The sequence below is a fragment of the Panicum virgatum genome, chromosome 4K (assembly GCF_016808335.1).
Source record: "Panicum virgatum strain AP13 chromosome 4K, P.virgatum_v5, whole genome shotgun sequence".
Classification (NCBI taxonomy): domain Eukaryota; kingdom Viridiplantae; phylum Streptophyta; class Magnoliopsida; order Poales; family Poaceae; genus Panicum; species Panicum virgatum.
The window spans coordinates 46533198-46546603 of record NC_053139.1 but is presented as its reverse complement, the minus strand read 5'-3'; the positions used below and the strand labels follow the sequence as shown (position 1 = coordinate 46546603).

Sequence of the window (13406 nt, the reverse complement as noted above, 5' to 3'; positions counted from 1 at the left end):
GTGTCACATGGCACTCATTTCCAACAAATTGTTTCATTCGAGACACTTCTGCGAGGGACAAGCAATAATCACTCTGTTCGCTAGGCTGGAGCTGGTGGCTGGAGTGGTGTAAGAGAAAAATACTGTTGGCTGGTTGGTGGCTGGAAGCTGGTGCTGGAGCGGTGTGAGAGGAAAATACTGTTGGGCTGGAGGCTGCTGGAGCTGCCGAACATTGTGAATGTTGATGGCGATGAACTTGTGGCGTTAGGATGGAGTGGGGAAGATCAGATGGCTAATGCCTTGTTCCTTTGCGGATTCAGACTTGCGCCCCCCCCCCCCCCCCCCCGGTCGATGTGTGAAAGTAGTGTTGGACTTCGATCTCCTGCTGCTGATGCTGAAGTGAATGGAACTTGATCATGTGGTGGTGTGTCGAGTTTTCAGTGGTGTGGTGTATGTTTGGACCAGGGTTAACAATTTCGCCGAAATTTCGGAAAATTTTTCGTTTCCGCTAGTTACCGGAATTCGAAATTTCGGTATTTTTCGGTATATTTCGTTTTCAAATTCAAAATTCAACAAATTTCGACCGAAATTCAACGAAATTCGCCGAAATTTACCGAAATTTCGGAACGGAATTCCGTTTCCGCTAAACACCGGGATTTGACCGGAAAACGAAATGGTTAACCCTGGTTTGGACGCACAACACCAGCTAGCATCAGTAGCTGCATACAGGTGGGCAGCTAGCATTATTATCTATGATCGATCTGATGCTTTTTAAGCAAAGGTACGTTAGTTATGGCTCGCGGGTTGTCTTGTTGAGTTGTTGTGCAGCCGATCGCCGATTTAAAAATTAAAATCCACGGGGATCATCATATCATTTGATCGAATCGAGCAGACGACGACGGAGGCGCCGTGCACTTATTGAAGGAAGGACCCCAGTCGCTTGCCCACTGGAAAGTGTGTGCTAGCGGCTGCTACGTGGTGACCTGTCAGGCGTAGGTGCCCATGTGGCCTTGGACTCGCATGGGGGGGCATATGCCAGGCATAGGGCCAGTGCTGTCAGTGAGACGCTAGTGGGCTAGTGGCTGGCCGTGGATAGATCTCCTCAAGGCAATAGATCAAATCTGTATCTTCCGGCCGACATGGCCTCTCCCTTGCTGTTTGGGTGACGCGTGCCCTGATCGACTTACGTGGCTGCTGATTTGTCCGGAGCAGTGCAGTGCCGGTGACCGGCAACGGAGCCATTCGCGCGCGTCCATCAACCGATGGATCCAAGACCTGGAGATTCAGTCGTAAGAAATTGAAGCCTTCTTTAGTTCGCAATTTTTTTAAAATTTTGGTACTGTAACATTTTCGTTGTTATTTGACAATTAATGTTTAATTATAGACTAATTAGATTTAAAAGATTCGTCTTGTCATTTACAGTTAAACTGTGTAATGAGTTATTTCTTTTAACTGTATTGAATGCTCCATGCATATGTCTAAAAATTCAATGTGATGGGTATTGGTTAAAATTTTCTGAGAACTAAATAGGGCTTGAGGCAGAAAATCTGTCTTCTTCGATTCTCCCTATGGTCTCCTCTTAACGCTAAATTGCTGTTGCCGGTCCTTGTCAGTTGCCATGCCCTACGCCGCCCATATGCTCCACCCCACGACGTCCCCCATTGCTTTCCGTACCACAGGCTTCTTTTTATGCATGGTTTGAGGGTAAGGTTTAGGTGATTAATGATACAAGTGTGAGGAGCCACGAACTAATGGTGGTTGTGAAAATGGTTGAACTTGTTGCCTCTTGGCTCCATGGCTACGTGTTATGTAGGCTGAGAAAAGCTCTCAGCATGGAATTACTTGAGTTACAAAAATAGAAAAAGTCTAAATTACTTCCCTCAACTATAGCCAAAGTCTGGATAACCCTCTAAATTATTGTTTGGTTTATTTTACCCCAAAACTATCCCATTTGGTTCAAATTATCCCATACTGTAATTTGTCCTTTTCATTTCTCCATGCATTGGTGGAGTTTTAAGTTGAAATTTTACAACATAATAGTACACACCATAGCACATGTTATAAAAATAAATCATATTTGTTATCATTTTTTGATAGGTTAGGATATTTAATAATAAATTAATTATTGGAGTTCAAAATTATATAAAAACTAATGTGGGAAAATTATAAAACTTTTTCTAAATATGCATTGTGATGTCCACTACTACCATGCAAAATTTGAAATTAAAACTCAACTTGTCTATGGAGAAACAAAAAAAGATAAATTGTGTTATGGGGTAAAATAAACTAAATGACATAGTTTAGGGGGTAAATTGAACCAAGTTATAGTTTAGGGGGTTATCCAGACTTTGGCTATAGTTGAGGGGAATAAATTGAACTTTTTCATACAAAAATCTACGCTGTATAACTTTGAGCACAAGCCAAGAGAGTTTAACATGATCTGTGAACACGTATCCTAACAAACTCATATCACTAACACTCCCCGCCAATCTCAGCCGCCTTGAAGATTGAGATTATCTCTGAACGCTCAAGCAATCGAACGAATAAAACCTTGCTGAATCCATCGGCAACCTGGTAATCAGAGTTTCCACCTTGAAGATTGAGATTGTCTCTGAACCGCTCGAGCAATCAAACGGCACAAGCCTTGGTGAGATTGTTTCTTCCGGCCGACATGGCCTCTCCCTTGGTGTTTGTGGTGACGCGTGCCCTAATCGACTTAATATAACTTGTACGTGGCTGCTGATTTGTTCGTAGTAGTGCCGTGCAGGTGACTGGCAACGGCGCCATTCGCGTCTATCGACCGGCCGATGCTAAGCCTCAAGATTCGGTGTAAGAAATTGAGGTAGAAACCTGTCTTTTTCCTCTACCACGTGTCCTTTTAATGCTAAATTGCCGTTGCTGGCCTTGTCAGTTATCATGCCCTGTGTTGCCCATACGCTCCACCTAGGGGTGGTAACGGGCCGTCAAATTTGGCCTAGATAATCTAAGAGGCGGGCCCTAAAGAGTCGGGTTCTAATCTTATTCAATTTTGAACTAAAAATTTTAAGGGCCAAGTTGGACTGTGAAGTAACTACTAGGGCCATGACCCATTACCACTCACCCCACATTACTCGTTGCTTCTGTGCCTTAGCCTTCTTTTATGGTTTGAGGGTAAGGTTTATAGGTGATTAATGATACAAGTGCAAGGAGCCACGAACTGATGGTGGTTGTGAAAATGGTTGAATGTGTTGCCTCTCGGCTCCACGGCTTCGTGTTATATATGATGAGGACATCCTCCGTGGTTACCTGCTGGCAAGACGCAACAAGGAAGCCTAGTGCCGTTGTGGTGGGGCGGCGAACATGTGAGCCTCTGAAATTAGCTAGGGAGAAGGAAGCCACCTTAAAAGAGAGAGCCACCCTTCTCTCATCGGACTAGTCTTTTGGGGCGATTGGGCCTCTCCCCGAGTGGGTGTGCCTAAGAACTATTGGGCTCCGGAAAGCCCTTGTTAGGCCTCGGCCACCCCGCCTGGGCTGGATGCATCAATATAGGTTGAGAGAAGCCCTCAGCATGGCGCATACCATAGTTGAGTTACAAGAACAAAACATATCAACAACCTACACTATCTAACATTGAGAGCAAGAGAGTTTAACATGATATCTGAACACGCATTCTAATAAATTGATATCGCTAACACTCCCCGCCAATCTCAACCACCTTGAAGATTGAGATTATATCTGAACCCCTCAAGCAGTCCAACGGATAAAGCCTTGGTGAATCCATCAGCAATCTGGTCATCAGAGTTTCCACCTTGAAGATTGAGATTGTCCCTGAACCGCTCAAGCAATGGAACAGATAAAAGCCTTGGTGAATTTATCGGCAACCTGATCACCGGAGTGAATGAAACGTATTTCCAGCTTCTTTGGAGCCACTTGTTCTCTCACAAAACAATAGTCAACTTCAATATTCTTTGTTCTAGCATAAAGATTGCTAGACAAATATGTTGTCTACGTATATAGCAAAATATATGAATCTATAAAAGTCAAAACGACCTACATTTTGGAACGGATGAAGTATTGATTAGTAAAAAATAATGGGTACCATGAATACCCTTTGGGTCCGCCCGTTACATTTACCTGTCGTTCCTTCTGCGTATGATCGGACAGTTAGCTGTGGTGGCGCGGAAGACGACGACAGAGCGCTGGATGATGGCACCTCTCGCTCTCGGTGTGGCAATGCGCGGTTTTTTTATTTATATATTTTATATTTTTGTTTTTTACAAAAATATATTTTCGATTTAGAAATTTACAGGAATATACCCCGGCCGCCCAGCTGCTGGGCGGCCGGGACCTGGCCGCCCGGCAGCCGGGCGGCAGGGGCTTATCCGCAAAAAAAGATGATAAAAAATTGCAGACAGGTCCCTGGGGACCGGTCGCCCGGCAGCGGGGCGGCCGGCCCCCCTCGGCCGGCCCCCACCCCTATATAAGGTGTTGGCTGCCCTCTCACCCCCTCATTTGCCTTACTAAAAATCCAGAAAAAAAAGAAAAGAGAGGGAGGGAGGGAGAGGCAAAGCGGCGAAGCCCTGTCGGATTTTCAAGCAGGCGACTTTAGGTAACTAAAATTTTATATATTTTATAAATAGATTATGTTGTAATTATTTTTTTGAAATAGTAGATTAGCAATAATTTCAATTATTGTTAGGAGTGATTAGTGGTACATTTAGAAAGTTTTAAAAATTGGAAGATAATATTAAATTTTTTTAGAAAATGTTAGAAAATTATAGAAAATTTTAGAAAATGTTAGAATTTTTTTTAGAAAATGTTAGAAAATAGTTCAACAATCAGTTTAATTATTATTAGGAGTGATTAGTGGTACATTTAGGTGTAGTTACTGATAATGATTAGCATTGATGTAGTATATTAGCAGTTTGATTTCTCAGGATCCACCTACATTCCATGGAATAAGGTGACGGAAACAGTCTACCAAGGAGTCCAGATGCCTATGTGTTTTTGCGGATCCTTGTGCAAACTAATGAAATCAAGGGTTTTGGGGGACGACTTTGGTAAGAGATTCTTCATGTGCGAGAATTACGAGTACGACCCGCCCAAGCATTACGGCAAGGACCGAGCAAAGGTACTACAAAACACTATCAGAGTTTGTCACTTTCAGATCTAGTAATGACTTCTAACATGATTTGGGGAAAGACTCCACCGCCTCTATGTGATTTCGTGCAGTGGTTAGACACCGATCAATCTCAGCAGGATAAGGACCACGTGTAGCGTCAAGCAAGGTGAGCTGCACAAAGGTGACAACGAATGCTGCATGAAGAACAGATGGAGGAGAAGCGCAAGAAAAACCAGGAAGAGATTCAGAAGAGAATTGCAGAAGTGGGACGTCAGAAGGCAGAGGAATGTGAAGCTGATAGGGAGAGGAAGCGAGAGAGGGCACGCCGTGCTAAGAAAGCAGGGTCTGAGCTATTAGGAAGGGAAAATATCCCCGGTGCACTCAGTAAAGCACCACCATGTAATCCCGGCATTTTACATTTCCTAAGGCATGTTAGGTTTACTCACAACATGAGATTATCGTGTTGCACATGCCATGTTTTTCATTGTTCAAGTATCTAGTAGTACGAACGCCTTAAGCCTCTGCTTTGTAATCATAGCATTGTTTACAAAACTGTATTGCAAACCGAAAATTTATGATTCGTAACTACCATTCTATTTTCAGTACAGTACATTCAGTGAGCAATATAATTGAACCAACCTACACATTTAGAACTACAACAAAGAAATCTTACTACACAAATATCTTCGTAATATTACATCGTACAATCTGGTGCAAATACATATCTGTCGGTACCCCAGGACTGGGGTACCCCCTCTTGCTGTGTCTAGGCAAGAAGAGCTTGTAGTTATCCTTAACTACGTCCAGCAGCCGAACCCCTGCGGTCCGGAAGCCCTGTTCACCCGACAACGGTCCCGGACCTGTTCTCCGGATTGGGAAAGGTCCGGGAGCACTACGTGTTCCGGAAGAAGCAGGCACTCAGCCCGAATAGCCGGGGGCTCCGGACCTCCCGTGGAGGTCCGGATCCCCGCGGTATCCCGGACCCCCCTTTTGGGGTCTCGGACCCCCGGAATAGTAACCGGACCCCTCGCCAAGGGAAGGAATCGACACTCCGCCTCGGGGTGGTCCGGAGCCGCCACGTGTCTGCAAGCACAGACACGTATATAAAGCCGCTTGGTCTCCATATTAAGGTTCACCTACCGCTGTATTCATTGCGGTAGGAGGACGTCCGCATTGATGTAGCGGAAGCCGAGGCAACTCTTTAACCAGGGGGCACTATTGATCGCGTATTACCAAGATGCATAGTGGGGCTACTGGCGCCGCCCACGCCGCGCTTGTCAGTCTGTCATAACAGATGGATACGACGGCTCGGCTTCACCCATTATGACGCCTACATAATAGCCTCAACAGGTCACGCCGCAAGCTACGCTCCCCCCAACGGGCTCCTTGCTGACGGGACAAGAGAAGACCTCCCTTCGTCAGAGGGTCAGCAGGGGATGGAATCATATCGGAGGAAAGATTCGTAACCACTGTAGCCATTTGAGTACTCTGCGCAGTATGCTGCACAGTCACGTTGGGCCTACTTGTCGGGGCCTCAACGTCCTATGTATCCGCTCCCCTTGGTCTATAAAAGGGGGCGCCCGCTAGAAGAAAAACTTAGGCTGGGTGAAAGCCAAGACCCGGCAGAGGATAGATACATACACAACCAAGATCAAAACCTCTTCTAGTGGACGTAGGGTATTACGCTCCGGCGGCCCGAACCACTCTAAATCGTGTGTTCTTGTGTGCTTGTCTCAGAGCTAGATTAGCCCAATCGCCTAGTACCTTCCCGAGCACTCCCTCTCTGGGAATAGGCGGGTGCGTTCCGCCACCCGGCTGTGGGTACCCTCGAAATCCCGCGACAATATCCATACATAACGAAATGTAATTATGACATACAGGTCGGAATACATATCCACACATCTAGTTCAAATACATATGCACACATAACGAAATCTAGACGCGACGGGCTCCGAAATCCGGAGGCAATCCATCGGTGGGATTTCCAGAAGGTCCAACCTCAGCACCAGCATTATCTTCTTGCATTTTAGGGCACTTCTTGTAAGTGTGACCATCTGCTCCACACAGGTTGCATCTTTTTTTTTCTTTCCTGCCTCAGGCTCATCCATTCCGTTACGGATACGAAGTGTCTGCCGTTGACCTACCCCTCTCCTAGCATCTGGATTGGGAATGTACATTGGAGAGATATTTGGTGTAGTGAATGATCCCAGACTGCCTATCCCTGATCAGCTATACCTTGCGGCTCAGGTTCTGTGACATGCATGTTCTGATCTCCATTTTCTTGTTGCACTGCTTGGTTCATATGAGATGATGTACTTGTTGATCCTTCACCGAAATAGGCTGCCTTCTGGTGAATCTGAATTAGCATTGCAAGAGGCCACCCGCGGTCAAGAGCTGCTTGCATGTAAGTCCGCCATTCTTCGGTGTTTGCTATAAGCATCAACTCCCAGAAATCCCCTTCAGTTCCCCAATTTGTCACAGTCTGAACGGTTAGGAAATGAGTATTTAAATTCACATTGAATATCTCGTGAAGCCATTTGCGTATGGAACCAAAACTCCTCTCTAAGGGTTTATCTATTCCGCACTCTCTTCGTTTAAAAGCTGATAGATCTACTCCATACGCATCATGAGAAATATATCCGTCACCATAATGAACTTGAAAACGAAGCTTGCTCGACATATCTGGACACACAATCATGATATTAAATTGATTGCTAATCTACTGTTTCAACAAAAATAATTACAACAAAAATAATTGCTCGACATATCTGGACACACAATCATGCTATTTGTAAAGCATAAAAGAATTTTGGTTACCTGCAGTCGCCGGCTCGAAAATCCGGCAGGGCTTCGCCTTTCTCCCTCCCTCTCTCTTTTTTCTTAGTTTCTGGAATTTTAGTGATACAAATGAGGGGTGGGGGGACCAGCCAACCCTTATATAAGGGTGGGAGAGCCGGCCGCCTAGCAGCCGGGCAGCCAGGCCGGCCGCCCAGCTGCCGGGCGGCCAGTGGGGCCCGACCGCCCCGCTGCCGGGCGACCGGCCCCCAGGGACCTGTCTGTAATTTTTTGTCGTCTTTTTTTGCAGATAAGCCCCTGCCGCCCGGCTGCCGGGCGGCCAGGTCCCGGCCGCCCGGCAGCTGGGCGGTCGGGGTATATTCCTGTAAATTTCCAAATCGAAAATATATTTTTGTAAAAAACGAAAATAAAAAATAAAAAAACCGCGTGGCAACGCCTGCATTGCTCTGATGCCCAATTTGTCAGCGTCTGCATCCCGCTGCTGGGCCTTCCGTGGGAGCGTCGTTTTGGTTGGGCTCTCTGCCTAAAGCAAAACCAAGCGAGCCCACTCGGCAGGCTATCGACTCAGATCTCCAGGACCACCGCCACCATTTGGCGTTTAAACAAACGGACAGACCAGCAAGCAGGCGGTTCGAAATTTGAAACCCTCACGGATCCACCCGATTTTCCCTCTCCTCTCTCCTCCGCTCCGCTCCTCTCTCTCTCCCATCCCAAAAGGGCAAAGAGAAGGAACACACCGCCCTCCTCCCTTCTCTACTCACACTCCCCTCCCCACACCCTCTACTACCACCCCACCGGAAAACCCAAACCAGGCGGAAGGAGCGGAGACCTCGCCGCCGACCCCCCCCGCCGCCGCCGTGCAGATCGCGGCCGGATCTACGGCGCTGGGGCACGGGGGTCCCCGGATCAACGCCTCCGCCGCGCTGCACGCGAGCGGTGAGCCTCCTCCCCGCCTTCCTCCCACCCCCTGTCCGCGCTCTTTGGGGTTCTTGGTATCGATGGCCCGGGGTGCGAATTTCGGGTGGTGCGGCGGGGTTTCTCCCCCTCATTTGGTTGGGTCCAAGAACCTCGGGGGTTAGGGTTTCTTGGAGGATGTTTCGTGGGGCTTGGGACGGGTCCAAGAACCCCGCTCGCCTGCCCCCAAGAACCGAGGAGGGCCTATTCTTTCCGCGAGTAAAGGTTCTTTTAGATGTGAATTGTTCTGTTCTGGACGGGTGGTGCCTGCGGTGCAGCCAAGATACCGTTTGGCCTCCGAAAGAATTCCCGACGCATCCTATTGGCTGCGTTGGATGAGCTTTTGTTGCCGATTTTTGTCGTTGGAAAATGGTGCATTCTTGATCCACAATTTTTGTGTATTGCCAAGTCACTGTTGCACCCATCTGTATCAATTTGATTCTCCAAATGCAGCATTCCCTCAAAAGATCCATACATTCCTTGTCACGAGGAGACAGAAATTGCAGTAAAAATACGAAATTTGAGGCCTGCCTGCATCTAGGAAATGCCAACACCTCGGTCAGACAGAGGGAAAAAGAACTGAGCTGGTTCTGAATTGTGATAACTCTATGTCAAAATGCAGGTCCTCGTTGTTTTGATGTAAAATCCGAACATGAATAAGCCATTTATGTGCATGCGATTCATATACCTGTAATAGTTCTTTCTCTGACTTACAAGCCTAGAACATACATAGTTTGGCATTAAATTTTCTGAATATAAATATGATTCCATGAGCTTGTTGAAGATGTTTTCTTAAAAACTTATACAACCTTGCTCTTCACCTTTTTTTTTCACAATTCAGCGTGATGCCTAAATGATGCAACATACTATTCAATTGTTCAGTTCCCCAGTGCTATTTGCCTCTGCTTTTGTATTAATCTTATTGTATGAAGTCACATAGTCATTTTCAACATACTCAGGTTCGGATGGCTGCACGGAAGGAAAACTCTGTGCTTAGTGCTTGTCAAGCACCCAAAGGACGAATCACGCGAGCTCAAGCTGCTGCTAATCGCGGAAGATTTGGATCTTTTCCTTCCGTTCCACTGCCTGCGAAAGCTGAACGGAAACAGGCTGCACAAGGGAAGACAAAAAGGGGATCTTCATATGAGAACACTAGTTCAAGTGCGGCAATTTCAGGCCCCCAGCCTAAAAGGCGCACAGTACTCAGGGATGTAACCAATGTGAGCCGTGCTAACTCCAACAAAAACACTGCTGCAACTAAGCTTCAGGTATTGTGGTGTTCCACACATAACTCTTTTTTCTTACGAGGAGTACTCAATTCCAACAATTTCCCATACATTTATGCAAACACAGTAGAATGACAGGTTGGCTCCTTTTTTTTTTTCAGACAAGGCCCTCCCAAAGGGTTGGAAGAACCACGAGCAAAAACAAGCAGTGTGCAAAAAAGGTCCCTAAGATACCCCCACCAGCTGTTAATAGAAGTTCAGTTGCTAATGATTCAAACATTGCTGAAGAAACACAAGAGGGCACATTTTTGCCACAGATTGAGGAGCCTACTCTTTTACTTGAGAACATGGGGCCACTATCATTACAGAATGTTGAAAGAAACAGGGACAGTGCTTGTCATGAGGCTTTCTTTGAAGAAAGAAATGCCAGGGATAGACCTGAAGCTTCGATGTCAAAAACTGGTTAGTTGCATTTTCTTTTTGAGCATTGAACATTCGCTAGCACTCACAGCCACTACCGAGTCTCAGAAATGTTCAAGGCTTTTCTTACCTTACCATGTTACATGTTGCAGCTGGTGCCCTATGCTTTTACTTGAGTATAATCTTGATGATTTTTAAGGCGTAGTATTAGAAATCTGAAATAACAAAGGCATGCTGCAAATATTTCTCTACTTAGTCATTTCTGAGATACTTGTAGATAGTCTTCACATTTTTTATTAGTGGCCGGCCATCTGCTAAATATTCTGTATTTTGTTCCAGGGGACTCTCCTGCCTTAGACATTGTAGACATTGACAAAGACAATGGCAATCCTCAGATGTGTGCTTCATATGTTGTAGAGATATACTCAAACCTAACGGCTTCAGAGGTATGCTATTGTATTTTTGTTACAAATGAACCGATTCTTCGTTCTGCTTCTTTTTCTTCTTCTATATTTCAGATGTCTTATTGAGCATGGAAAAACTCCAGTTTTTGATATCTTTGTTCTGTTCTTGGCACATTGTGCTTGTTTGAAGGGTACATGCTCAATCTTTATGTTTATGTTATTCCACAGCTTATGAGAAGACCCAGTCCAAATTACATGGAGGGTTTGCAACGGGACATCACAAAGGGCATGAGGGGAATACTCATTGATTGGCTTGTGGAGGTTGTTATATCTATGAGTCTATTTGAATTTCTGTTGATTTTATACATGGTTTAGTTAAATAATGATCTGAAGTTGGTATCGGATCATTCACCTTCGGCATCTGACAGCATATAGTTTGAACAGAATTGATGCATATAACTAGCAAATGCAAAGTATGATCCTGCACATAAGAATTTTATTGTTGTTTGATGACAGTGAACTTGAGATAATTATATGATATATTTTAATCAGTCGCCGTCGCCGATGATCCTTTGAACTTTTGTTTTTGCAACACATAACTTGCTCAGAGCCTGAGATATTAAATTGGTCACAATAATGATTCCGTTTTCTTAGATGGAAACATACTCTGTACATCTCTCTACGGATTTGGCATCTGTCTTTTCTTTTGTCTTTTGATGAAAATACTTTATGATTTTGCGGTTTACTTCTCATGACCCCTCAGCTTGTGATGTCTGATATATTGTCTTCGTCGCAGGTTTCTGAAGAATACAAACTTGTGCCAGACACACTGTACCTCACTGTATATCTTATTGACCGCTTCCTTTCTCGGAACTACATTGAAAGACAGAGATTACAACTTCTGGGAATAACGAGCATGCTTGTTGCCTCGTGAGTTTTATGCTCTAGCCATTTATTCTTTGATAGTGGAAAACTTTAAAATATATATGACAGTGTAACATACAAAGTTTTGCCTAGCAATGTGGCCCTGTTCCTCTGTGGCTAGTGTACCAAATTATTGCAAACGATTAATCTGCAAATGTAGTAAAGTTTTGCTCTAAAAGAAGTATTGTAAACTTTTGTTATTCTGCAGGAAATATGAAGAGATATGTGCTCCTAGGGTTGAAGAGTTCTGTTTCATAACCGACAATACATATACAAAGGCAGAGGTATTTGTCATTTGAACTTGAGAAAAATTATTACATATATGGAAGGAACCATCGAATAAATAGCTCATAACCTCCTGATCCAGTAGGTATTGAAAATGGAGGGCCAAGTGCTGAATGACCTGGGATTTCATCTTTCTGTTCCAACAACAAAAACATTTCTCAGGTTACCATTGGCTGAATATGCCTAATATTTCATTTCAATTGGGAAGCCGCTGCACCATTGCTAACATGTCTTTTTATCAGGAGATTCCTTAGAGCGGCACAATCATCCCGTAAAGTAAGATTGGCATCAGATCTTACAAGTTCATTCAAGTTATGCATATGTTTTAACACAGAACTAAGTTCTGAAGTTTATTTTGCAGACTCCTTCTATCAGTTTGGGATTTCTGGCCAATTATCTTGCGGAGTTGACTTTGGCTGATTATGGATTCTTGAAATTTCTTCCTTCAGTTGTAGCAGCATCGGCTGTTTTCCTTGCTAGATGGATGCTTGACCAATCTGACCTCCCATGGGTAAGTATGAAAGGCAGTTTGTACATACAGCTGAATCATGCTTTAAAAAAAACTTATCTCTAACTTGGTGCTATTGTTATGCAGAATCGAACTCTTGAGCACTACACCTCTTACAAAAGCTCTGATATTCAATTATGTGTCTCTGCTCTATGGGAACTGCAGCATAACACCAGTAACTGCCCTCTTAATGCCGTCCGTGAAAAGTATAGACATCAAAAGGTATGCAGCGGCCACATCATGCCATTTGAATTCCTAGCACACTGCATTATGAGGTCTTCAGTTTCACTTGATAATAGTGGCAAGTAAAGCTGAAGCTCCACTTGTTTCTGAAGCAGGATTGCAGAACTCATATATAATCGATTTCCTTTCTAACCTCACGTTGTGCTTGTTCTGTTGCAGTTTGAGTGCGTAGCAAACCTGACTTCACCGGAGCTTCACCAGTCGCTCTTCAGCTGACACGCCAATGACATCAATTACCTGTTGATCAGCAACGTTAGCTGCAGTCGTAGCTGAGACTGCGTTAACATTATGTAGCATTCCTTCCCCTTGTCTGATTTGGTTCTGTTGTCTCAAGCTGTTGTTGTTTCCCGACCTTTTTCGAGTCGTGCAATAAGAAGACAGATGGCTCGTCGTTTTTGCTTGACATGAGGTTTACCCGATTGTAAACACACTTTGTGTAGGCTTGGCTTGAGTTGATAACCGTAGCTGCCCAGCTTGTATAACAAACAACAGAATGCTGTTTGTTGTGACATAATTCCTTTATTGTTAGCATGGAAATGGAAATTAGTTTGTTGTTTGCTCTCTCA

General features: G+C 44.7%; 1 protein-coding gene across 1 annotated transcript; it reads left to right on the top strand.

The window, feature by feature from the left end:
- The first annotated feature begins 8560 nt into the window (after nt 1-8560).
- LOC120704459 (cyclin-A2-1-like) lies at nt 8561-13406 on the top strand. Its single transcript, XM_039988852.1, has 12 exons — nt 8561-8812; nt 9790-10098; nt 10218-10518; nt 10816-10922; nt 11109-11201; nt 11677-11810; nt 12013-12088; nt 12175-12251; nt 12332-12365; nt 12451-12600; nt 12685-12819; nt 13000-13406. The coding sequence occupies exons 2-12, from the start codon at nt 9796-9798 to the stop codon at nt 13054-13056; spliced, it is 1467 nt and encodes a 488-aa protein (XP_039844786.1). The 5' UTR covers nt 8561-8812; nt 9790-9795; the 3' UTR covers nt 13057-13406.